This window comes from Eubalaena glacialis, chromosome 13 (assembly GCF_028564815.1).
Source record: "Eubalaena glacialis isolate mEubGla1 chromosome 13, mEubGla1.1.hap2.+ XY, whole genome shotgun sequence".
Classification (NCBI taxonomy): domain Eukaryota; kingdom Metazoa; phylum Chordata; class Mammalia; order Artiodactyla; family Balaenidae; genus Eubalaena; species Eubalaena glacialis.
In genome coordinates, this window is record NC_083728.1 from 56,174,337 (window position 1) to 56,197,556 (window position 23,220).

Here is a 23,220-nt window from a genome sequence, read left to right on the forward strand (position 1 = left end):
CCGCCCCCTGGCCGGCAGTGCCCGGCGCGCCCACGCGGTGGCGCCGCCGGGCAGCTAGGCCGGTCTGGCCCGCCCGCCTCGCTAGTGCGGCTGCGCGGGTGGGGGCCGGAAGTGCGGGCGCAGCTACAGCGCGGGTCGGGACCGCGGTCGTGGGCGGGGGCCGGGCCTGCACCGGGGTTGGGCTGCAGCTCCCGGCGGCCAGCATGAAGCGGGACGTGCGCATCTTGCTGCTGGGCGAGGGTAGGTAGGCGCCTGGGCCTGGATCGGGCGGGGGTCGAGCCTGGTCGGGGGTCTTGGGGCCGGGGTGGGGAGAGGCGCCGCGACCTTGGCCGCCGCGCTGACCGCGCCGCCCCGCGCAGCCCAGGTGGGGAAGACGTCGCTGATCCTGTCGCTGGTGGGCGAGGAGTTCCCCGAGGAGGTAAGGCCGAGCGCGTCCCCGCGCCCAAGAAGGGCCCGGGTCCGGGCGCCGCTGCCCTCCGCCCTTCCCGGCTGTCCTCACGGCAGCGTCTGCCCCAGGTCCCCCCCCGGGCAGAAGAGATCACCATTCCCGCGGACGTCACCCCAGAGAAGGTGCCCACCCACATCGTGGATTACTCAGGTAGAGGGGCCGCCCGCCCGCGGTTGCGCCCAGGAGCGGGCGTCTCCGGCAGGTCTGCAGTGGGGTCTCTTTTTCCACCCAGAGGCTGAGCAGACAGTCGAGGAGCTCCAGGACGAGATTCACAAGGTACAGTGGGTCCTGGGGAAGGGGGTGCTGGGCATGGGGGTCAGGGCTCAGGCCTTGGGGGTATGGCCGCCCTGGCTTGATCGGCTTCATTCTCTGAGGGATTGGATTAAGGTGCCCAGAGTGTCCGCAGCCTCGCTAATTCTGTTGTGACTTGTTAGCACTGAGAGTCTTTGGGGTCCCTGTGATGCACTCTGCTGGGAGCCGGGAGGAAGGCCCATTCCTTCCTCCTGCATGCGTGGTTGGCCAGCCCACAGCCCTCCGTGCCTAGCCTTCCCTCTTCTGGTGGACCCTGGGGAGCAGTCTCCAAGTCCTTGAAAGTGATCCCTTGGACAGCTCTGTGCCCAGCACCCCCATTCCCCACTCCTTAGTCCAGTCCACTGTCCTGGGCCTCTGGGTTGCACCGGGTGTCATGACCAGTGCTGTGGGCTGCACAGCTAGCTCTCTGCTCTCCTCTGCACAGGAGGACCTGTGCCTGGACCAAGCTCCTGGTGGGGGTGCTGCCCCTGCAGCATCTGCTGTGTCCTGGGGGTGCCACTGGGCAAGGGTACAGGCCACAGCCACTGTGTTGCCGTCATCCCCCCCCCCCCCTTGTGCTGTTGTCCTCTGTCTGCTGTTGCCTGTAGTGCCCAGGGAGCGAAGGGCTGAGGCTGGGGCGTCAAGTTTAAGGGTGGCTGTGTCCTGAGCCCTCAGGGGACTCGCTGACCAGAGCTGCAGTACTGGGGCCTGGCATCTGCAGCAGAAGTGGGTAGGGAAGGGCTGGCCTGAGGGGTGAGTGGCCAACAGCCAGTGACTCGGCCTGGGAGCAGCTGGAAGGGTGGGCTCCCCCATCTCTGAGCCCTGTCCTGTCCAGCTTGTGAGTGGAGCAGGGAGCTTCAGATCCCACCATACAATCCCTCTCCCTGCCCCCAACAGGCAAATGTGGTGTGCGTGGTGTATGACATGTCTGAGGAGGCCACCATTGAGAAGGTGAGCAAGGGAACTCTCTGTCCATCCCAGCTTTCTGTCACTGGCGCCCAGCCTGGTCATCCACCTGTTCTCTGTTCTCTGCACACACCACAGGCGGACGCTCAGTTGACCCGGGTTCTGGGCAACTTGCACCCGTGGCTGGCCCCACTGGGGAGCTTCACGGAGCCACCCTGGCTAGGGCCCCCAAAGCTTCCCCCGAGTTCCCATGACCCTGTCTCCCGCCGAGAGCGTGGATGGCCTTGCGTCTGAATCTCAGGCCTGCGGGAGGAGTTGCTGATCTCAGGCCCTTTGTGGGTGTTTGGGAACTGCTAGGATCAGATGAGGTCCTACCTGCCCGCTGCTCTTCCCCACTGGTTTTGTTGCCAGTGGCCGTGACTTTGACTCTCAGTGGCCCTCAATCTCCCCCCTCTCTCCTCGAGCCAAGTGAGAGTTCCACACGGGAGCTGTGGGCCGGGCAGGCCCCCATTCTCATGGCCAGGTCTTACCTTTCAGATCCGAACCAAATGGATCCCACTGGTGAATGGGGATACCAAGAGGGGGCCCAGGTAATAGGCAGGGCTCGGGGAGGGGGACTGGGCCCCGCCAGCTCCCTGATCCCTGGTGACCGTGGGTCTCTCCCCCAAGGGTCCCCATTATCCTGGTGGGCAACAAGTCGGACCTGCGGCCGGGGGGCTCCATGGAGGCTGTGCTGCCCATCATGAGCCAGTTCCCCGAGATCGAGACCTGTGTGGAGGTGAGCGGGCAGGGCCCCGGGGGTGCCAGGACCGCAGAGGCGAGGACAGGGGTCCTCCCTGCCTCCCCCTCTGAGTCTGTTCCCACGTGTCCCAGTGCTCGGCGAAGAACCTGAAAAACATCTCAGAGCTGTTCTACTACGCACAGAAGGCCGTGCTACACCCCACTGCTCCCCTCTATGACCCTGAGGCCAAGCAGGTGGGCTGAAGGCGCTGGTGGGGAGGGCGAGCAGGAGGGAGCGGTGGGGGTGCTGAGCCACTGTCCCCACAGCTGATGCCCAAGTGCGCCCAGGCCCTCACACGCATCTTCAGGCTCTCAGACCAGGACATGGACCAGGTGCTCAGTGACCAGGAGCTCAACGCTTTCCAGGTGCGCCCTCTTCTGTCTCCTGGCGGTACCCACCCTCCCAGCTGCAGCCGCACCCCACGCCTCGGCTGCCCTTGTGACGGATGGAGAGGGCAGCTGGCTGACTAACGGCCACTTTCTCTCGGAAGCAGATGTCCTGCTTTGGGCACCCTCTTGCCCCGCAGGCCCTGGAGGACGTGAAGATGGTGGTGAGCAAGAATGTGGCAGGAGGCGTGCGGGATGACCGGCTGACCCTGGACGGTGAGGCCCGACGCCCTGCCTACCCCGGGCGTGGGGTGTGGGGCAAGGCCAGGCTGTGCCTGGTGTTACTCCCTTCTCTGCTTCTCTTGAGCAGGCTTCCTTTTCTTGAACATGCTCTTCATCCAGCGAGGCCGCCACGAGACCACGTGGACCATCCTGAGGCGCTTTGGCTATGGCGACTCGCTTGAGCTGACGGCCAACTACCTCTGTCCACCGTGAGTGGCGTTCGGGCTCAGGGCTCGCCTCCCATCTGTGTCGGATGGGGCCTGGGGCTCCTGGACCCTGTGCTGGGGGCCATCGGGGCGTCTCTCCCTGGCGGGGGGACTCACTGCCTGCCTGGATGGCCTGTGTTCGGAGGAGGTGCCCTGTGGAGCACAAGGAGGTGTGCACATCCCCACCCCCATCCCGGCACCCGCAGGCTCCGTGTGCCCCCCGGATGCAGCACCGAGCTCAACCACCGCGGCTACCAGTTTGTGCAGAGAATGTTCGAGAAGCATGACCAGGTGAGGGCGCTGGGCCCCACTGAGCCCCCCCTCGGCCTCCCGCCTGCACATGTCACCGCAGCTCCTCTGCCTGCAGGACCGGGATGGCGCCCTCTCGCCAGCAGAGCTGCAGAGCCTCTTCAGCGTGTTTCCTGCTGCTCCCTGGGGGCCCCAGCTCCCTCGCACGGTCCGCACCGAGGCCGGTCGGTTGCCCCTGCACGGGTATCTCTGCCAGTGGACGTAAGTGCAGCCCTCACCCACTGAGATGGCCTCATCCTCTGCCCTGCTGTAACGCCACATCCCCACTTCCCCGTCCCCAGTCTGGTGACCTACTTGGACGTCCAGCACTGTCTTGAGCACCTTGGCTACCTGGGCTTCCCCACCCTCTGCGAGCAGGATTCCCAGGCCCACGCCATCACAGGTGGGTGCCCGCTTTCACACCGGCCCCCAGCCAGTGCCTCCCCGGCAGCCCCTCCCTCACGTTCATCCTTGCCCCCTGCCCACAGTCACCCGGGAGAAGAGGCTGGACCAGGAGAAGGGACAAACGCAGAGAAACGTTTTCTTGTGCAAGGTGGTGGGGGCCCACGGAGTGGGCAAGTCCTCCTTCCTGCAGGCTTTCCTCGGCCGTGGCCTGGGGGTGAGTGTCCGTGTGTGCCGTGCGTGGACCTGGGGGGCAGGGGTTCTGGAAAGAGTCCGAACAGCGAGCTTCAGGGGCGTCCCTCTGCACCAGGATGCTGGGGAGCCTGCCGGGGAGCCCTCTGCCTACACCATCGACACCGTACAGGTCAACGGGCAGGAGAAGTACCTGATCGTGAGTGCGGGGGTCCCCAGGGTAGGCCTAGAGCGTGCACGCTGAGGGAGCCGCCCAACGCGGCCCTGGGAGACCTAGCCTGTGCCCCTCTGAGGCCACCCTCTCTGTTCAGCTGTGTGAGGTGGGTGCAGACAGCCTCCTGACCGCCTCGGCCGACGCCACCTGTGACATCGCCTGCTTGATGTTTGACAGTAGCCACCCCAGGTCCTTCTCGCTGTGCGCCAGTGTCTACAAGGCAAGGTCCCGCCCACCCTGGGGGCCCTGCTGGGTAGCAGGGCTGTGGGCAGGTGTCCCCCAGCACACTCACATGGCCCCTCCCCCTGCAGCGCCACTACATGGACAGGCAGACCCCCTGCCTCTTCGTCTCCTCCAAGGCTGACTTGCCCGAAGGCATCTTGCTGCCTGGTCTGTCTCCGACTGAGTTCTGCCGTAGGCACCGGCTGCCCGCCCCCGCCCTGTTCTCTTGTGCCGGCCCAGCCGAGCCCCGCGCGGCCATCTTCACCCGGCTTGCCACCATGGCCGCCTTCCCGTGGGTACCAGGATCGAAGCCCCTGTGTGGGAGACCCCTCCCTGTCCCAGGAGAGTGGCACAGCTGTGGTGTCAGGACTGGAGTCAGTCAAGGTTGCAGGGTGGGCCTTGGTGCCCGTGCCGATGCCCAGGCGGGGCCCTCGGGGCCTGGCCTCACAAGCTGCCCTCTCATCTGGGGGGTCCTGCCATGCTGGGCACTGACACGGAGCAGCTGAGTGGGGCTCTGGGACTTTGTAGGAGACGGAGGTGGGGGTACAGCAGCAAGACTCCCCTCTCTCCTGCAGACACCTTGTCCACGGGGAGCTGCACGCCACCTCCTTCTGGCTCCGGGTGGCGCTGGGGGCCGTCGGGGCTGCCGTCGCTGCCATTCTCAGCTTCTCACTCTACAGGGTCCTGGTGAAGAGCCGATGAGGCCCTGGACCCCGCAGTCTGATCTCAGGGTGCTGGTGTGGGGCCACTTGCTTGGGGGGGGGGATGGAGACCCTCTCAACTTTCCTCCTGAGGACAGTCTACCTGCTGCCCCACCCCTGCCTCAGCCCCGAGGGTGGCCCCAGCTCCCAGCAGCCTGTGTCCGGCCTTGCTGCAGGTGCCGGGCATGACCCTCTTCTGTGGGCATCATGTGTTGGAGGGACCGGGAGGTGTGGGTGAGGAAGTCAGTGACCCCAGACCCGAATTCTCAGGGCTCCACTCCTCCTTCTTGGTCCCATGTGGCCAGAGGGTATGAAGGGGGTAAGAAGGCAGAGCTTTGGGCCAAAAGCAGGGGCATGGAGGCAAGAAATGGCTGGACCATTGTGCGCGCCCCCACCCCCCAATCTGAAGACAGGTCCAGGGCTGTGCCTCTCCCAGAAGACGTATGAGATTGGGTTTCCTGATTAAACTTCACTTGTGTCTTTTCCATATTGGGTCCTGCTTTCTGAGGATGACTTCTTGAATTAACTAAAACGTGTCCTTGGTCTGGGTGTGGGCTGGGAATGTTACTCCTGACCCCCTCGCCTCCTCTCTGGGTCACCATCCTGGGGTCTCAGGCCAGGGTAAGGACCAATTATGGCCCAGCCGCAGCCTCAGAGCCTTTAGGTCCATTGAGGTCCATGCTGGCCTGAGGGTGAGAGGCTGGAGGGGACCTGATACCTGAGGACCCCCTGATGTGACCCCTCCCCACAGCCAGGTGTATCCACTACCCAAGCCTCAGCATCCTGTCAGGTTGGCTGAGGTGTGCTGAGGATCTGGGGTTCTGGGATGTGCTGAAATGTCCTGGTGTGCGAGGTGGCTCTGGTCTAGGGGAGCTGCCCTGTTTCTCACATCCCACCCAGAGGCCTCTGCCCCTCCCACTGGGCAGGAGACAGCCAGAGCTCCAGCCTAAGGACAAGGGGACAGAGAACCTTTCTTGGGCTGAGGAGGGGGCTCAGCTTGGAGTTCAGGTGCTCACTCTGGCATGCATTCTGGGCGTGGAGCAGAGGCAGTATGTGGTGTGCTTGGGTGGAGGACCTTGGCCACACAAGTACCCCCTCTACTTCCTGTAATTAATCATTCTGTGCAAGGCAGGCCTTTAGGCCAGGGCCCCTCCCCCAGCCCTGACAAGCTGTTTCTAGAGGCGGGGGAGCTGCCTTCTCGGCAGGGGATGCTCAGGCCTGACCCAATAGGGGCTGGGGGTCACACTCTGAAGTTGTCTCAAACATCCCGCTGGCCCCCCAGCTCCAGTGACCTGAGGACCCCTGGTGCAGTTCTTACTAAAGCTGGGCAGGGCAGGATGCTACTTCTAGTTGCTGCATCTGTCCTGAGGCTCAGCTGCACAGGTGTTCTGAGTGGTGCTGTCAGGGGTTGCTATGGTTGCACATTCCCATAGCCTGTCACCTTCCTTATTGTAGGGGGTCTACCTGTCCTCCCTGGGAAGTAGGGCTCCTCTCCATCCCAGCTGCGGCCTTGTCCATTGGGGGCTCTCCCCACCCCCATGTCCATGGGTCAGTTTAGCACTGTGGCCACAGGAGTAGTCAGGAACCTCCAGCCCAAGTTGTGTTGGTCCCCACCCACTGAGCAGGGCCTGCTGCAGGGACCTCCCTCAACCCTGCTAGTTGCCCTGTTGGCTTCAGTGCTCGCCCCTGGGGCCGTGGAGCCTTCTTGTTGCCAGGACGGGCAAGCATGTCTCGCAGGGAGGGAGGTGACTTCAGGGAGCCCGGCGGGGGGAGTCCCCAGCAGTGGGTTGTTCCCTGAAGCCTTCCCCGAGGAGGTGGCATCGGCGCTGAGGCCCAGCCCGGGGCAAAGGGGTGCGCGCAGAAGCGGCTTGCGTGCCGCGCGTGACTCAGTTTCCCGGCTGCTGCCCCGCGGTACGAACAGCTGCAGCCCGTGGGGGGCGGGGGCGCCGGCACTGGAGCCAAGCGCCCCGCGCCGTTCTTGCCCGGGCACGTCCGCGTGCGGGGCGCGCGCGTGTCCCGACCGCGAGTGGCTGGGCTGGCAGCGGCGGCGTGTGCGGCGGGGGCGGGCGGCTCCGTGACGCGGCGCCGAGCGGAGTGGGCGGAGCCGGAGGGCCGGGGCGGAGCGGAGTAGTCCGCAGAGAAGCCCCTCCCGGCCGCGGCCGCCGACCCCGGCCCCCGGCCCCCGGCCCCCGGCCCGGCCTGGCTCTATGGACAGGAGCTCGCTGCTGCAGCTTATCCAGGAGCAGGTGCGTGGAGAGGTGCGGGGCGCCGGCACCGCCCCCGTTGCCGGCCCTCCGCCCTTGGGTGGGCCGGGGGGACGGAGCTCTGAGACCCTCAGCGCAGCCCCTTCCCTGCACGACCTTGGTCCCCTGCACGAGACCCCAGGGAAGGGCGAGCCAGACTAGGGCGCTTGGGGAGGGGCAAGAGGGTTGGTGATTGCCCTCAGACCTTGGCCCTACCCTTCCAGGATGGGCAAGGCAGAAATGAGGTGGGGAGACCGCTTGGAGAGCTAGCGGAGCTGGAGGCCGGGGACCTAGGTACCGGTGCCTACAGCTAGCTCCTGGGACCATGTGGGCACAGGGGCCTAGACCCAGGATGCTCGGAGCCTGCCTCTCCCTCCTGACGTGGCTCAGCCCTGTGGTCGTGGGGCTCGGCCCACCCTCAGACCTTGGCCGCTGGCCCCCCCCGACCCCAGCAGCTGGACCCTGAGAACACAGGCTTCATCGGTGCGGACACCTTCACTGGCCTGGTGCACCGCCATGAGCTGCCCCTGGACCCGGCCAAACTGGACATGCTGGTGGCCCTGGCCCAGAGCAACGAGCAGGGGCAGGTCTGCTACCAGGAGCTGGTGGACCTGGTCAGTGCCACAGTGGGTGGGCAGCTGGGGTGTGGGCGCAGTGCCCTGGCTGGAGTGGGTTGGGCAGGCGGCCCCTCCTCCCTGCCCTTCCCATCGGGGAGGGCTATAGCCATGGGGCAGGGCCTCAGACCCTGTGACGAGCTGGGTGGACCACTCAGGAGGGGCGGCCATGGGGGGAGTATGGTGGCCTATGCCTAGGCCCCGCCCCCCAGATCAGCAGCAAGCGCTCAAGCAGCTTCAAGCGGGCCATCGCCAATGGACAGCGGGCACTGCCCCAGGATGGGCTGCTGGACGAGCCAGGCCTGGGTGTCTACAAGCGGTTCGTGCGCTACGTGGCCTACGAGATCCTGCCCCGAGAGGTGGACCGCCACTGGTACTTCTACCGGCACCGCAGCTGCCCACCCCCCGTGTTTATGGCTTCGGTCACCCTCGCCCAGGTGGGCCTGCCCGTCCACTGCCCACCACCCCGGGAGCCTCCCTCATCCCTGGTCTTGCCTGGCCCCAACGCTTGTCCCTCCCAGATCATCGTGTTCCTGTGCTACGGAGCCCGTCTCAACAAGTGGGTGCTGCAGACCTACCACCCTGAGTACATGAAAAGCCCCCTTGTATACCACCCCGGCCACCGTGCTCGGGCCTGGCGCTTTCTCACCTACATGTTCATGCACGTTGGGTGAGTGGGCCCACCTCTGGCACCCCTCAGATTGGATCGGGAGGGCTCAGCCTCTCGAGGTGGGGGCAGGGGGCTGGTAGCCCCCTGGCGGACCTCACCCTTCACACCCATTTGCCCCATACGGCCAGGCTGGAGCAGCTGGGGTTCAACGCACTCCTGCAGCTGATGATCGGGGTGCCCCTGGAGATGGTGCATGGCCTGCTCCGCATCAGCCTGCTCTACCTGGCTGGTGTGCTGGCAGGTGAGGCAGGTGCGTGCGCCCTGGCCACCTCACTGGTGGGCCTCACCCTCACGGCTCTCCCCTTGCTCACACAGGCTCCCTGACCGTCTCCATTACTGACATGCGGGCCCCTGTGGTGGGGGGCTCCGGCGGGGTCTACGCCCTGTGCTCTGCACACCTGGCCAATGTCGTCATGGTAACGGGGCAGCCCCTGTGGCGGGGTGCGGGGAGGGGCGCATAAGGCCTCCCTCACAGCCTTTTTTATTCACACCCCATCAGAACTGGGCTGGGATGAGATGTCCCTACAAGCTGCTGAGGATGGTGCTGGCCCTGGTGTGCAGTAAGTAGGGAGCCAGGGTGGAGGGGCCTCAGCCTATGGCTAGGGTGCCTCTCACCTGCTGCCTCCCTCTGTAGTGAGCTCCGAGGTGGGCCGGGCCGTGTGGCTGCGCTTCTCCCCGCCACTGCCTGCCTCGGGCCCACAGCCCAGCTTCATGGCACACCTGGCGGGCGCAGTGGTGGGTGTCAGCATGGGCCTGACCATCCTGCGCAGCTACGAGGAGCGCCTGCGAGACCAGTGTGGCTGGTGGGTGGTGCTGCTTGCCTATGGCACCTTCTTGCTCTTCGCCATCTTCTGGAACATCTTTGCCTACGACCTGCTGGGTGCCCACATTCCCCCGCCACCCTGACAAGAGTTCCCAGGGCCACACCAGCCAGGGCGCAGCATCTGTGGGCCAGCCACTAGGCAGGCCTGCATGTTCGTCCTCTATGAATGTATGTCTTGAGACTGCTTCTTCCTGGTGGGGGCAGGTGGCCCCTGTGGCCCACTGACTCCAGGCCAAGCCTTACACCAGCCCTGGCCGCCCCCTCCCAGGCCTGGAGGGATAGGACTGCTGGACTGGGCTGAGTGGTGGAGGTCCCCAAGGGTGGCCCCAGAGGAGACCCTGCCCTGGCCTCTCCCATGAGACTTGCAGTCTGAGCCTTTTTGGAGAATGAATAAATATTTTACACAGCACCAGGTGGCTGTACTGGGGCACTGCGGGCTGGGCTGGTCTCCCCCCAACTCACTGATCAAACTGTGAGGGCCCTTCCCTCCACACAAGCAGCAGCCTGGGCTTCCCCCTTGCTTTTCTGCACCCAGCATGAGCTGTCTCTGTATGGGAGACGGGAGCCCCTGGGGAGGGGTCATGGGCCTCATAGTCAGGTTTGAGTTCAGCAAGCATTTATTGAGCTCCTACAGCAGCCAGCCCCCTGTCCAAAGACTTGTGGCCTGAGATCACAGGATAGGTGTGCAAGCCCTGGGCCACAACCAAGTCAGTAGGTGTGGGTCCTGTGCTTCTTGGCTGGCCTGGTGTCCTCAGGGGTGGCCAGGCTGGGACCGAGGTCAGGCAGCAGGTCAGGGCACAGCTTCTGCCCTACAGCCCAGATCCACAGTGCTGTCTCCACACGGTTAAGGGGTCCACAGCCTGAGGCACTGCCTGGGGAGGGGCAGAGGGAGTCTGGGGCTCAGGGGCACCAGTCACCCTACCCTGCTGGATAACTCTGCTCATCACCCTGACCAGAGTCCTGGATGCCCTCCCTGGCCGCCAACAGACTGCACCTTGGCTCCAGGCTGTGGCACGCTCCTGCACCCGGCCCAGGTAGAGGAGTTAGTGCTTCAGGGTGTACTGCAGGGCTGGCAGACCGGGCACTGCGGCCACTGCCTCCTCAGACATGAAGGCTGCTACCTCGAGAGCTCTGGCAGCCAGGACCGCCGCGGGAAGTAAATGGACAGCACTCAGCCCCACCTTGGCGTGGGGCTGCCATTCCCAACAACTCTCGGTGTCACGTATCTGGCCATTTGGCCATTTCACAGATAAGGCCACTAACACGCCAGGTCCCGCCCACGACCTCGCCGGGGGGACGCCCAGCTCTCCCTACTAACGCGAGGCGATAGCCGGGCCCACGCCCCGGAGGGCGCACAATTCCGTGACCGCTGCGTTCACGACTGGCAGGAGGCGGAAGGCGGCAGCCGAGCGCTGCACCACCAGCTCCGGGGAGTTGGCAGTCACGAGCCGCTGCAGGCGCGGCCGAAAGCGGCCCCTCGGTGGCCAGGTCGGGTCTGGGGTCACGGCTGGTGGACCTCGCTAGGGGCCCCGCCCCAAGGCGCGAGGGCCCGCCCCCAGGAGGAAGCCACGCCCACGGCGCTACGTCCCGCCCCGGAAGGCTCCGTCCCCCACGTGGAAAGCTCCTCACCGCCAGTTTCCACGCCAACAGCTGCTCCAGCTCGTCGCGTGTCACGTGCTTCTCCGCCCGGCCCTCGATGGCCGCGGGCAACTCCTCTCGATACCTGGGGAAGGGCGGTGACGGGGAGTCCGAGCCACGGGGGTCGGCCCGCCCGCCCGATGTCCCCACCGCCCTACCATCGCTCCAGGGTTTCCAGCCGCCCCTGGAGGCTCGCGCGCGCCCGCAGCACTTCCCGGTGGCACCCCAGGACAGCGGCTCAGCTGCTCGGGTCCTCACAGCCCCAGAGCTCGCGGGCAGCCGCCATCCCCACGCGCCGGGGCGGAGCCTCGGGGCCGGGGCGTCGGAGCGCCCGAGCGGGCTCCTGCCCCGACGACCTCAGCGCTTCTCAGGCCTCAAACGCCGCGCGTCGCGTCGCCGCGAGCGCATGCTCTCCCGCCTGCTCCGCCCCCGCCTCCGCCCCCGCCTCCGCCCCCGCCTCCGCCCCCGCCTCGCGTCTGGTGCACGCGCGGCCCCGCCCGCCCGCAGGCCGTCCTTCCCGCTGGCCCCGCCCACCTGCACGGCCGGAAGTTCCGGTGGCGGAGCGCTGGACCGGGCCCGAGCGGATCGCGGGCTCGGGCTGCGGGCGTAGGGCGGGCCCGGCGCGGAGCCTGGGAGCGGAGCCCAGGCCGTGCCGCGCGGCGCCATGAAGGGCAAGGAGGAGAAGGAGGGCGGCGCGCGGCTGAGCGCCGGCGGCGGCAGCCCGGAAAAGAGCCCGAGCGCGCAGGAGCTCAAGGAGCAGGGCAACCGGCTCTTCGTGGGCCGCAAGTACCCGGAGGCGGCGGCCTGCTATGGCCGCGCCATCGTGAGTGCGCCCGCGCCGCGGGAGGGGGCCGGCGTCCGAGCCAGGGGAGGGGCCGGGCTGCGGCTTCGCCTCCGCGTCCTCCCCGGAGCCCCTGTCTGGCCGCCCCGCCCGACTTTCGGAGGGGGTGGTGCTTGGGCTCTGAGAACTCAGTGATGATCTTATTCCAAAGAGGCCAAGGCCACGGCTCCCGAGCCAGTGCTGGTTGCCAGAGAACTGTGGCGGGTGGGAGCTTCAGCGTGCTTGAGGCCCACTCGGCTGGGGGCCAGGGACCCTTGCCCCTTGAGGAGTCCAAGCCCAAAGCTGGTGATTTCCACAGATCTGGAAAAGCTACCTTCACAAGACTCACTGGAGTCCAGAGGGTGGGCTCAGGTAGGCTCCACCCTCTCTCAGAACCCAGAGGCTTGGAAGCTGAGAAACCTGTAGTGCCTTGATTCCAGCTATGGGCTTCAAGCTGGGACAGAGGGGGTAGGCTGAGCTCACTCCCTCATGCTGGCTGGTCTGCCCTTGTTCTCCAGACCCGGAATCCCTTGGTGGCGGTGTATTACACCAACCGAGCACTGTGCTACCTGAAGATGCAGCAGCATGAGCAAGCCCTGGCTGACTGCCGGCGCGCCCTGGAGCTGGACGGGCAGTCTGTGAAGGCACACTTCTTCCTGGGGCAATGCCAGTTGGAGATGGAGAGCTATGATGAGGCTATTGCCAACCTGCAGCGAGGTGGGCTCACAGGCTGGCTGGTGCCAGGGTGCCTGGGACCAGGCGGGTGGACTGGCTGGAGGTTTATCCGAATCCTCTATTCCTCCAGCTTACAACCTGGCCAAGGAGCAGCGGCTCAACTTTGGGGATGACATCCCCAGTGCCCTGCGCATCGCGAAGAAGAAGCGCTGGAACAGCATTGAGGAGCGGCGCATCCACCAGGAGAACGAGCTGCACTCTTACCTCACACAGCTCATTGTGGCCGAGCGTGAGAGGTGGGCTGTGGTGATGATAGGTGCCCCCCGGAAGTCACCACCTTTAGGTTAACTCTGAGTCGTGAACACAACCATTTATTGAAGGCCAACTCTGGCACGCAGGAGATGGAGGGAAGTAAGGCCTGAATGAGCCTAAGATTGGAGTGGAGTCTGACCTCCTGGCCAGACCCATCTCTGATCAGCTTTTGGTCAACCTCCAGGGAGCTGGAAGAGTGTCAGCGGAACCATGAGGGTGACGAGGACGATGGCCACCTCCGGGCCCAGCAGGCCTGCATTGAGGCCAAGCATGTGAGGGTGCCCCAGCCCAAGTGTGGGTCCTGTGTGTATTTGCATGCGTGTGACGGACGTGAGGTGCCCCTGGCTCCTGCTGGGTCTGTGTGTTTCGGTGCCTGGGGAAGGGAGATGGGGTGTCAGGCCCACATATAGCTGCTTGGTTCTTTGCAGGACAAGTACTTGGCAGACATGGATGAGCTCTTCTCCCAGGTAGACGAGAAGAGAAAGGTGAGCTGTCTGTCTTCTGGGGCCTGTGGGTGGCAGGAGTCGGAGCAGTGCCCCTTCCCAGCCCCTGACCTGACCCTGTGTGCTGCAGAAGCGAGATATACCCGACTACCTGTGTGGCAAGATCAGCTTTGAGCTGATGCGGGAGCCCTGCATCACACCCAGTGGTATCACCTACGACCGCAAGGACATTGAGGAGCACCTGCAGGTGAGGGCCCATGGGAGTTGGGAGCAGGACCCACACCCACTGAGCACCTCCTAATTCTGATTCTGTTGTCACTGCAGCGTGTGGGCCATTTTGACCCTGTGACTCGGAGCCCCCTGACCCAGGAACAGCTCATCCCCAACCTGGCCATGAAAGAGGTCATTGACGCATTCATCTCCGAGAATGGCTGGGTGGAGGACTACTAAGGCAGGGCGGGTGTGTGAGCCACTCACCCGCCTTGCCCGGTACCCTGGCTCAGGAGGGCCTTGGGCAGTAGTCTCTAGCCGCTGTACATAGTTTGTGTCCCTAGATCCCTATCCTGGTGTCCCCAAGCCCACCCCCATCAGTTCTGCTGGGTCATGAGCCTCCCCCATCCCCCTTCTGGGCCAGAAACAGCGGGTGAGAGTGGGCTGGGCTGAGGCTGCCACTGCCACCTCTGTCCCTGTAATAAAATCTGTGAGCACTATAGGGGCATGTGCTGGTGTGCGACGGGCTCCCCAGCCACCCCCTTTGGCTAGCTGAGAAAGGTAGAGATGAAGACACTGGTGTCGAGGTTGAGTGTGGCGTGCCACCATCGGTCAGGGAAATACAGCACCTGGGAGTGGGGGGGGACACAGGGATTGGTTGGGGGCCCTTGGCCCAGCCCAACCTGGCCCCTGTCTGCCAGCCACTGACCTCACCAGCGTGGATGGTGCATTCCAGGGGCCGTGCAGATAGTGCCAGGGCCGGGTATGTGTCCCGGAGCCAGGCCAGTGTGGTCTTGTTGGGGTGGAATTCAGGTGTCTTTGCGGGAGGGTACAGGAACCAGCGCTGAGGGTGGGAGCAACAAGGTCACTCTTTGTGCTGTGGTCAGTGAACCCAAAGTCTCAGCCCCACCCTGTGCTGACCTTTCGGCCATAGATCACCTCTGAGAACCCGGGCCCGTGCCAGTGGAAGGGCACCCCAGAGCCGGCACCTGTGGGGTGAGTTATGAACAGCTGGTTACCAAGCCTAATCCTCCCCCACCCAGTTCCCAAGTCCCCTGGTCCTGCAGGGCACCCACCTGCAATTCCAAAACTATAAGCAGGAATGGTACCTAGCAGGCTGAATGGAGGTGGAGAGTAGTGCCGAAAGAGTGATGCCCATTCGGTGAAGTTATTGTCCCCAAAGAAGTACAGGGTGTCTGACAGCAGAAAACACAGGAGAATGCAGAGATCTTGGCACCTGGGTACTCCTAAATCACCCCACCCCACCCCATGGCCACCCGTCTGGCTCACCATTGCCCATGGAGAAGGGGTCCTGGGGGTGCAGCATCTGCTCCACATACTCCTGAAAGGGCAGGTCCACTGCAGTTTGAAAGGGGTTGGTCAGGACTGGTTGGTGCTGCCTTCAGGATGCTGGCAAGCAGGCTGGGCTGCAGGGTGGGGCAGCTCACCTTTCTGGTAGGAGTAGGTGTTGGCAGTGCTCAACCGGACCACGCTGTCCCCAAACAAGGCCAGCAGCCTTTGACGGGAGCACAGGTCCCGGAACCTCTGCGGGGGCGGGGAAAATACTCAGGGGCCAAGCTCAGCACGGGCGAGTGGTGGTCGCGAGGGGCGTGAGCACTCACCGAGTTGTCTGTGAGCCCCTGCAGAATGACAGGTCTGGAAAAGGCGTAGCTAGAAGAAAAGGCGGAATCACGGCCTCAGTCTGACCCGCGCCCATCCTCCGCTCCCGCCCACGCGCGTTCTCACGAGCTCAAGGGGAAGCGGCCTAAGGAGGTCCGGGAGGACGGGCCGGCGACCAGTGTGCGGCCTCAGCGATGCAGGGTGACGGAGCCCCAGGGTTTTCGGGCGTGGGAGGTGTGGCCACACAAGAGGACGCACTTACCGCTGCACGAACTCGGCGTAGCTGAGGTCGGCCCGGCGCTCTACGGTGCAGCGTTCCTCCTCTGCCACGGCCGCCGGCGCCCCTGGCCCGGGCCGCCGCCTGCCGACACAGCTGGTCAGTGCCCTTGGCCGCCCCGCCGCGCGCCCCGCTCCGCCCTGCCGCCCGGCGCCGCTCACCACCCTCCGTCGCCTGCCTCCCGGAGACTCCGGGCCGAAACCGCCAGCCTCCAGAGCGCGAGCAACAGGAGTAGCCGCACCCCCAACGCCATAGCCCGCCGCCGCGAGGCATGCCGGGAGCTCCGTCGTCGTGGCAACAGGCCGGCTCCCGGAAGCGGCTTCCTTTGGCCCGTCCTGGAAAGAGGGGGCACTTCCGGAAGGCGGGACGAAGGTCGCACCAAGAGCTGCTATTGGCTGCTGCCAGCTCCCGTGGACACACTGCCACCCGCCCACCAGAGTCGCCCGCGCGGGGACTGAACCGTAAGCGACGCGACCGGGTGACAGGCAGCCTCAGAATACGTCTCCCGCTTCCTTTATTTGGTTCACAAGCCCCGCACACCCATCCGGGTCCGGCAGGCGGGTCAGGAGTACTCGCACAGGTGGCCGCAGCCGGCGGGGCAGTGGGAGCTGCCCTCCAGCCACTTCATGATGTGCTGCAGGTGGCCGCCGTGACTGCAGCCCTGGCACCACACGAACAGACCCTTGACCACGTGGTGGCAGACGGCACACATGCTGGCACAGTGGTGGCACCTGTCGCAGACCCAGCCCCGGCTGCTCATGGGCCGCTTGCAGTGACTGCAGTTGACGTGCAGGGTGGTGGAGGCCTGGTTGAGGCAGCTGATGGCACGGCTCGTGCTGAGCTTGACCACCTGGTTGGACACATTCCAGAGGCAGAAGCGCTGCAGCAGATCGATGTAGGACGTGTACCAGTGCTCCTGGTGGTGCAGGGAGGGGAGGAAGGAGGTAAGAGACCAGGGTTTCCGGCACACTGAGGAGCTTCCCCCAAGTGTGCTGGGCACAGACAGAGGGGCGGGTGCAGGTGGGGCGTGCAGGGGTAGTCCTGGGGGTGGCAGCTGCTCCAGGGAGACCCCCCAGACCCTGTCACCCACCTGGGTCTGCTCGTCGATGTCTTTGCGCACGCGTTCACCCAGCACAATGAGCACGGACACGGCCATCTGCACGTCGCCCTGCTCCGCGTAGAAGCGCAGCATGTCGCACACCAGGGCACTGAAGAAGTCAGGCGGCAGGCGGCTGTCGTACAGTGCGTGTGAGACGGAGATGAGTGAGAAGGAAGAGTCCACAGGCACCAGGGAGGCTGCATCTGCCTCATTGCCACTCACATGGGGCGAGTCGGCCTTGTCTTGCAGGTGCTCAGGCCCGGGTGGGGTGTCCACAATCTCGTGGCGCAGTGGGAAGGCTTCCTGGGGCAGCACATACTCGGGCTCCTCGGCTGCGATGCAGGGAAGGGGGGGGTAGGCAGGGTATGAGCCTCTGGCCCCGCCTCCTGGCCCCACCCCTCCCCAAGCCCCCACTTACAGTGAGCGTGTTCCGGGTCCAGCAGGTACAGCTCGTCATCCTCACCTTCCACATCGCCCAGCAAGTAATCGGCAGGCACGTCGCTGCCCTCGGTCTCCTCGTTATCTGCCCGAGGGAGGGAGAGCGTTGCAGGGCCAGCTCACTCTGGGAGGCCCCAGTCCCACTCCCATGAATGCCCTGCGTCTGCTCCCAGCCTACCTTCGTTGGTGATAAGCGTGGCTGAGGAGTCCAGCAACACTGTGTCACTCCGTGCGTCACCCTTGCTGCGGTCCAGCCGAGTCTCACTGCCCAGCCCTGGGGCCATATCCTTTAGATTGAAACTGGAGACAGGGAAGGCCGATGGATGGGTGGGCCCCAACAATCCCACCCTCTGGGGAAAGCCACCCCCAGGTGTCTACCTGTTCATGAGTGGCAGGCCACAGGAGCTGCCCTTGCCCACGCTGTGGTTGAGGCTGGTGGTGGGCACCAGGCCAGGACTACAGTAGATGATCCGTAGCATGGTCCACGTCTGCGCCACCTAGGGGTGGGCACTGGTCACTCACGGGGGTCCTGGGTCCCTGGCGCCCCGTGCAGGCCCCCCTCTGCCTGGATGGAACCACAAACCCTCAGCTTTCAGCTGCCCCAGGGACCCAATGTCCTGGCCCGCCCCAGGTGGGAAACCGATGCCCATGGAAAGACAAAAACCCTAGCCTCGATCCTGTAGAGGCACAGAAAGAAACATGGAAATGAGCCTGGGGTCCCCGGGAGATGATAAGCGAGGCAACGTGGGTCTTCTCTGTAGGGCTGGACACCTCAGAAAGTCTAAAAGCAAGGATAAGCCAGAAGAGGGAGCTCCAGCCCCACAGCACCCCAGACCTGCATCCCAGGAATGGCACTGGCATCTGGCCCACTTGGGGCTCTGGACACCCTTAGTTACTGGGGCAAGAGCCGGTGGTGACCTCAACCAGAACTGAGCACTGAACTCAGGGCAGGGTCTGGGCGCAGCAGTCAGAGGAGCTCCCTGACCCTGCACCAAGGTCATGGCCCTCAGCCCAGCCCTATGTACCTGGTTGCGGCCAAGGTCCCGAGCCACTTTCGCATTGTGGTCACAAAGCTCGGCCAGTGGCCGGCCAGCCAGGGCATAACGCTCAGCCGTGTCCACGAACCAGCTCATGCTACTGCTGCCAGGCTCCATCTCAAAGACACTGAGGGCACTGGAGGCGAGGCCTGAGAAGGGCTCGGCAGGGTCCAACTTGCGCTTGAAGAAAATTGGGTGGCGCCGATCCCCAGTGTAGGGCTTGCGCCCCGACTCAGTGGCCACTAGGCTCTCCTTGGCTGCGAAGGCCAGATCCCCAAAGAGGCCATAGCAGAGGCCCTCAGGGTTGGCGCGCTCAACAGGCTGGCTGGCATCACGGAACAGGTGCTGGCATAGGGTGCTGTCCTTGGAGCCGGAGAGCAGGAAGGAGGGATCGTGCGGGTGGCGCCAGGCAATGCCTGTTGTGACATCGCGGTGCTCCTCAAACATGGCAGCTGGCACAAAAGGCCGGCGCACGTCCCACACGTAGATGTTGTGGTCCACCATCATGGAGCACGTAGCTAGGTGGTGGCGGCACTCAGGCCGCCACTTGACTCTGGCCACGGATGCAATGGTTTGCACGCAGTGCACCTCCTTAGCGCGGTGTGTGGTCATGTCCCAGACCTTTACCATCTTGTCACGCCCACCTGTGGCCAACCAGCCCCTGTGGAAGGCCCGTGAGGTCCTCAGTGACCTCTTTTGGGGTGGGAGGGCTCCCCACTCTGTCTCACAGGTCTTGAGGCAGTGAGGGAGCCCTTCCATAAGCCCCACCCATCTTGCCCCATTGCCCCGGCCCCCACCCCACCCCACACCTGTCCTCGGGGTGCCAGTCGCAGCAGAAGACAGGCCCATTGTGGGCCGTGAACATTCTCTCACAGCGGTCGGGCCGCCGAATGTCCCAGAGCTGCACGTTGCCGTTCTCAAAGGTGGAGGCGAAGGTGAAGTAGTCCCGGATGCTGAACTGGACGTCACGCACACTCTCAGACTGGCCTGTGGACAGGACGTCAGTGGAGGGAGAGTTGGGGGTGGGGGGGTGGGTAGCCTACAGGGACTCCAGGAGGGAGAGCAACCAAGGGGGATCCCTCGGAATGGATGTGGACTGGTGTCACATGCCTGCCCGTGGCACAGGCCAGGAGGCCTAGAGGGTGGAGTAGATACTGCCAAGGCCTGCCCAGGGTGGACAGGGGCGAGGAGAGGCCTGGCAGAGCAGACACAATAGCCTGGGCTGGTGAGAGGGACACAAGACATTGGGTGGTTTTTGACACAGACCCCTGAACCTCGATTTTCCCTGGATTCTGCACCTGACATCAGTCCTTGGGCGAAGCTGTGGTCGGCTTCAGGACCAGGTATCAGAGCACTGAGTGAACAGAGGCCTCAGTGGGCCGAATACGATCCTTCGGGGGCCTCAGGCCCACGGAGGCATGGATGGGATGCCCCAGGATCTGCCCAGTCCCTACACCTTGAGCTGGAGCCGCCAGGTCAGCCCCAGAGCACTGAACACCTTGAGGTACATGTCCACCCCTGTGGACCACCGCACCAAGAGCCTCTGAGTGCAGTATCCATCTTTTCCCCAGAAGAGGTAGCTCAAGGTCTGTCTTAAGAGGCCCTCAGATTCTCTCTGGGTTCTGCCCTGTGCTTCACTTGGTCTCATCGAGGTGAAAAGGGAGAGCTGGCTCAAGGGGGGTTGTCAGGGAGCTGGGCCTGCTGGGAAGAGAACTGGGGGGAGACCAGGCAGTGCACCACTCCCCACTGCTTCCCTGGGCTGAGGACCCTGGAGGTAGACTTTGTGCAGTGAGGTGGCCTGGAGCTCTGAGGCACGGAAAGAGGAGACAGCAAAACAAACCCTCTGCTCAGCTGCCCAGGTGGGCTGTGGATCTGCTCAGGCCCTGCTCTCTCCCTGATCCCACACCCAGCCTTGACTCCTGCTGACTCCATCAGTGCATCAGAGCTGTGACCACACTCCAGGTACCCCTCACACTTCCACCAGGCCTACCCCTGCCCTGCCCCTTCCCTGCTCACCTCCACCCACTCTTCCAGTGCCAGCTCGGCTGGCTCCTCCTCCAGGAAGCCCTCTGAGAGCACATCTGAGGGCCTTTGATGCACACAGCATTTCTCAACCCGCCTAGACAGGCCAGCCACCTGCAGAGATGCACACCTGCCCGACCCGCCTCCAAGGGCCTCACCCGAGAAGGTGCTGACAGAGTCCTTCCTGCGAAGGTCGAAGCACTTCATGAAGCCATCCTGGGAGCCACTGAGCAGCACGTGGGCCTCAGTGGGGTGGAAGCAGACTTTGTTCACCGTGCGTTTGTGCTCCGTAAACAGCTGGTCCTGCTTGTTGCGGGACGGCCGGCCCAGGTTCCAGGTGACCACGACGCCATTGGTCGCCGCCGTGGCAAGCAGGTTCTCGTCCATCTGGTGCCAAACAACATCTGCACAGCTCAGGTTGAGTGAGGGCTTGCGGCCCACACGCAGGTTCAGCTTCTCCACAAACTGCTCCTCCTCAATGGCATAGATCTTGAAGATGCTGCGGCCTGCCACGACCACCTGGGCCGCGTCACGGCACACACTGATGGCGTTGGCTGGTGCATCCAGGTGGCAGTGCATGGTGCGGCCCGTCAGCGTGCTGCCACCCAGGGCTGTAGTCACGCGGGACATCTTCTCCATGGCTGCACGGGTGGTGGGGATAGGTCAGTGAAGTTGGCAGGGCTGGTCAACCTGGGGGTAGGGGCCTGTCAGTTCAGAGCCTTTACCCTGGGTGGTTCCTCCAAAACTGCTTAGTCCACGGCAGTCCACCATTAGTCAGTCAGTCTGACAGGCAAATTCCATCACCCTGGCTGGGCAGTCAGAAGGCGCCATAGCTGCCCTGAGGCCAGTAAGTCCCATGTCTGACTTCTGGGGAAGACCCTACCTGGTCAGTCCCAGGCCAGGCCACCTCTCCAACCCCACAACTGCCAGATTAGGATAGTCACTGGACGTTCGGTCAGTCAATCCCGCCCTGGAAGCCAGATGGTCCCCACCGTCCGCCAAGTCGGCCTCTGGAAGGGGGGCAGGATAGAGGAGCCCGGAGAACACAGGCTATAGAGGCGCGAGGGACACAGAGGGACTTCAAGGACCGAGCTGTTTAAGGAGCCTGGGGGGGTCTGGCGGGACCGGAGGCAGGAGAGGATGGCGGCGCGGAGGTTGCGGGGGAGCGGAGGCAGCGGGAACAGAGCCAGCCGAACGGAGAAGTCTCTCCTTCCGAGAGCACCCGAACCATTTCCTAAAATTGCCGGGCCGGGGAGGAACCGCCGCGCCGGAAGCAGCCCGTCTCTTTCCCGTCCCCCGCCGGACGTGGTCCTTTTCCTGCCAGCCCGTCGCCGGAGGCGGGTGCCCACACCACAAAAGTTCCGGATCAGGGAGCTGCGCTGGTGGAGGCGGAGGGGTTGACCAGAACTAGGGTCGAGGGGCTCCCCCGGTTCCGCCTCGAGTGGTGTTTTTTTTTTTATCGTAGTATTTTAATGCTAGTGCTCATCTCTGCCCCAAGGTCCATCAGCAAGTCCAGGCATCCCTAAACTAGTCCTGAATCCCTCCATCGTCTCCGCCTCCTTTCTCGCCCTCCCCGGGACTCCAAGAGCAGCCTTCTAACGGCTCTCCCTCAGTTCCTCGTTCCCCCTGATCTGAACCCCGCACAGCAGTCAGGTACCACTCTTCGGCCTAAGGTCCCGCATAAGTCCCCACCGCGCTGTGAGTAAATCCCAGACTCCCGGCCTCTTCCTCTCTCCGCGCACCTCCAGCCACGGCGGCTTCTAGCCCTTCTTCCAGCTGGGCAAGCTCTTGCCTGCCTCATGGCCATTGCACGTTTTCGCCCGCTGTCCTCTCCAGAAGGCTTCTTCTCCTTCAGAGTTCAGCTTAAATGTCACGTTCTTAGAGGCCTTCCCTGGCCACCCCAACTAACGTGGCCTCTCCAGTCACTGTCACCTCCACAGCGCTTGTCACAACCCATTCCTTTGTATACTGGTTATCATCTGTTGCACACGAGTGTGAACTCAACCAGGCAGGGATCACATCTGTCTCTGTCTCCGAGAGCTCGAGTGCCTGACCCGACCTGTTCACACAAGTGACTCGGCTCAATCAGTGACTCTGTGAGCCTGACTTTCTCTCCTGGGTATGAGCCCTGGTCTGTCCGTGCTGCACTGTGTGATCTTTTAGGACAGCGGACCCCAACCTTTTTGGTACCAGGGACCAGTTTCGTGGAAGACAATTTTTCCACGGACGTGGTGTGGGGGCTGGGGAGGTTCAGGCGGTAATGTGAGCGATGGTTCAGGTGGTACTGCAATCGATGGGGAGCGGCAGATGAAGCTTTGCTTGCTTGCCTGCTGCTCACCTCCTGCTCTGCGGCCGGGGGTGGGGGGGTGTTGCGGACCCGTTTTAGGATATCCCTGACCCATTCCTAGTCTTAGTTACCCTGTGCATGAAACAAGCCTCATTTTTGCCCTTCTTGAAGGATGGGCTAGATCCTAGATATTTTGGAGGGAATGTTATGTGTAATGATTTTAGTGTCTCTCCCCCCCCTGAAGCAGTGAGAGGTTAGGGACCTTCTGTTGGTCGCTGCTGGGTTTCCAGTCTGGCACAGTGTTACCAGCCTCTGCACGTTTGTTGAAAGAACCAGTAAGTCTGATGAGTTGAGAGGTGCACAAAAATTCAGACTTGGGCCACTCAGGACAGATACACCTTTCCCCCACCATGGCGTCATGACCTGAAACCAATTCAGACATGTGTTTTTACAACTTTTTTAATATATATTTTTATAAACAGGTCACGTGATAAAATAGCACAAGAAACACTTACCAAATATAAGGTTATATCTTCCGCATATACAGGAGAATGAGGTCGTATGTACAATAAGAAAATGATTTTAGGGGTTGGTTGGTTTTGTTTTCCTCTCTCCCCCTAATTTTTCCTCCTACAGTCGTTGGAAATATCACAGCTTCAGTTGCATTAATACTTTGGACAAATGGACGGCTGCCCCTCCCCACTAGGGAGCTGTGGGGAGGAGGGGCTGAAGA

General features: G+C 63.5%; 5 protein-coding genes and 1 pseudogene across 16 annotated transcripts; 3 read left to right on the forward strand and 3 right to left on the reverse strand.

Annotated features, from left to right (window-relative positions):
* Positions 1–92: 92 nt before the first annotated feature.
* On the forward strand, positions 93–5,744 carry RHOT2 (ras homolog family member T2). Of its 5 annotated transcripts, XM_061209511.1 has the most exons (19): positions 114–240; positions 360–418; positions 517–598; positions 681–724; positions 1,637–1,690; positions 2,183–2,235; positions 2,315–2,423; positions 2,519–2,620; positions 2,693–2,791; positions 2,920–3,028; positions 3,123–3,243; positions 3,447–3,531; positions 3,608–3,750; positions 3,831–3,931; positions 4,017–4,147; positions 4,241–4,321; positions 4,434–4,556; positions 4,648–4,850; positions 5,134–5,744. In XM_061209511.1, exons 1-19 carry the CDS (start codon positions 204–206, stop codon positions 5,258–5,260), a joined length of 1,863 nt encoding a protein of 620 aa, XP_061065494.1. In that variant the 5' UTR covers positions 114–203; the 3' UTR covers positions 5,261–5,744. The 5 variants fall into 5 exon arrangements, with proteins under 5 accessions (XP_061065496.1, XP_061065494.1, XP_061065495.1 ...); XM_061209513.1 differs by having other exon boundaries at positions 93–240; positions 4,648–5,225; XM_061209514.1 differs by having other exon boundaries at positions 211–244; positions 4,648–5,225.
* A 1,673-nt stretch (positions 5,745–7,417) lies between these two features.
* On the forward strand, positions 7,418–9,692 carry RHBDL1 (rhomboid like 1). Of its 3 annotated transcripts, none has more exons than XM_061209057.1 (8): positions 7,418–7,505; positions 7,955–8,116; positions 8,329–8,553; positions 8,638–8,786; positions 8,915–9,027; positions 9,102–9,202; positions 9,286–9,346; positions 9,421–9,692. In XM_061209057.1, exons 1-8 carry the CDS (start codon positions 7,467–7,469, stop codon positions 9,690–9,692), a joined length of 1,122 nt encoding a protein of 373 aa, XP_061065040.1. In that variant the 5' UTR covers positions 7,418–7,466. The 3 variants fall into 3 exon arrangements, with proteins under 3 accessions (XP_061065040.1, XP_061065041.1, XP_061065042.1); XM_061209058.1 differs by having other exon boundaries at positions 7,958–8,116; XM_061209059.1 differs by lacking the exon at positions 8,329–8,553.
* Positions 9,693–10,208: 516 nt separating this feature from the next.
* On the reverse strand, positions 10,209–11,665 carry LOC133103675 (uncharacterized; annotated as a pseudogene).
* Positions 11,666–11,792: 127 nt separating this feature from the next.
* STUB1 (STIP1 homology and U-box containing protein 1) lies at positions 11,793–14,207 on the forward strand. Its single transcript, XM_061208400.1, has 7 exons — positions 11,793–12,070; positions 12,586–12,784; positions 12,873–13,038; positions 13,239–13,326; positions 13,483–13,539; positions 13,628–13,744; positions 13,822–14,207. The coding sequence occupies exons 1-7, from the start codon at positions 11,912–11,914 to the stop codon at positions 13,945–13,947; spliced, it is 912 nt and encodes a 303-aa protein (XP_061064383.1). The 5' UTR covers positions 11,793–11,911; the 3' UTR covers positions 13,948–14,207.
* Positions 13,098–15,870, reverse strand: JMJD8 (jumonji domain containing 8). Of its 6 annotated transcripts, none has more exons than XM_061208404.1 (9): positions 15,766–15,870; positions 15,590–15,688; positions 15,330–15,378; positions 15,156–15,252; positions 14,998–15,066; positions 14,817–14,903; positions 14,647–14,696; positions 14,417–14,551; positions 13,098–14,336 (listed from the first exon to the last, which is right to left on the reverse strand). In XM_061208404.1, exons 1-9 carry the CDS (start codon positions 15,855–15,857, stop codon positions 14,256–14,258), a joined length of 759 nt encoding a protein of 252 aa, XP_061064387.1. In that variant the 5' UTR covers positions 15,858–15,870; the 3' UTR covers positions 13,098–14,255. The 6 variants fall into 6 exon arrangements, with proteins under 6 accessions (XP_061064387.1, XP_061064386.1, XP_061064385.1 ...); XM_061208403.1 differs by having other exon boundaries at positions 14,629–14,696; XM_061208402.1 differs by having other exon boundaries at positions 14,784–14,903.
* Positions 15,871–16,109: 239 nt separating this feature from the next.
* Positions 16,110–21,469, reverse strand: WDR24 (WD repeat domain 24). Its single transcript, XM_061208046.1, has 8 exons — positions 20,359–21,469; positions 18,988–19,165; positions 18,167–18,839; positions 17,520–17,638; positions 17,320–17,441; positions 17,122–17,226; positions 16,695–17,035; positions 16,110–16,520 (listed from the first exon to the last, which is right to left on the reverse strand). Exons 1-8 carry the CDS (start codon positions 20,837–20,839, stop codon positions 16,167–16,169), a joined length of 2,373 nt encoding a protein of 790 aa, XP_061064029.1. The 5' UTR covers positions 20,840–21,469; the 3' UTR covers positions 16,110–16,166.
* Positions 21,470–23,220: the final 1,751 nt, after the last annotated feature.

Bases quoted from the DNA above. Each gene is read 5' to 3' on its own strand.
- RHOT2 (XM_061209513.1), top strand. From the start codon at position 204: ATGAAGCGGGACGTGCGCATCTTGCTGCTGGGCGAGG. The intron at 2,792-2,919 runs GTGCGCCCTCTT...TCTCGGAAGCAG, and splicing joins AGGAGCTCAACGCTTTCCAG to ATGTCCTGCTTTGGGCACCC. The intron at 3,932-4,016 runs GTGGGTGCCCGC...CCCTGCCCACAG, and splicing joins CCAGGCCCACGCCATCACAG to TCACCCGGGAGAAGAGGCTG.
- RHBDL1 (XM_061209057.1), top strand. From the start codon at position 7,467: ATGGACAGGAGCTCGCTGCTGCAGCTTATCCAGGAGCAG. The intron at 8,117-8,328 runs GTCAGTGCCACA...CCCGCCCCCCAG, and splicing joins ACCAGGAGCTGGTGGACCTG to ATCAGCAGCAAGCGCTCAAG. The intron at 9,347-9,420 runs GTAAGTAGGGAG...CTCCCTCTGTAG, and splicing joins GGTGCTGGCCCTGGTGTGCA to TGAGCTCCGAGGTGGGCCGG.
- STUB1 (XM_061208400.1), top strand. From the start codon at position 11,912: ATGAAGGGCAAGGAGGAGAAGGAGGGCGGCGCGCGGCTGAGCGCCGGC. The intron at 12,785-12,872 runs GTGGGCTCACAG...CTATTCCTCCAG, and splicing joins TATTGCCAACCTGCAGCGAG to CTTACAACCTGGCCAAGGAG. The intron at 13,540-13,627 runs GTGAGCTGTCTG...TGTGTGCTGCAG, and splicing joins AGGTAGACGAGAAGAGAAAG to AAGCGAGATATACCCGACTA.
- JMJD8 (XM_061208401.1), bottom strand. From the start codon at position 15,857: ATGGCGTTGGGGGTGCGGCTACTCCTGTTGCTCGCGCTCTGGAGGCTG. The intron at 14,697-14,783 runs GTGGGTGCCCTG...CTCACCCCACAG, and splicing joins TTATAGTTTTGGAATTGCAG to GTGCCGGCTCTGGGGTGCCC. The intron at 14,552-14,628 runs GTCAGCACAGGG...TCCCACCCTCAG, and splicing joins AGGTGATCTATGGCCGAAAG to CGCTGGTTCCTGTACCCTCC.
- WDR24 (XM_061208046.1), bottom strand. From the start codon at position 20,839: ATGGAGAAGATGTCCCGCGTGACTACAGCCCTGGGTGGCAGCACGCTG. The intron at 18,840-18,987 runs GTGTGGGGTGGG...GGCCTTCCACAG, and splicing joins GACTGGCACCCCGAGGACAG to GGGCTGGTTGGCCACAGGTG. The intron at 17,442-17,519 runs GTAGACACCTGG...CCCTGTCTCCAG, and splicing joins GGCCTGCCACTCATGAACAG to TTTCAATCTAAAGGATATGG.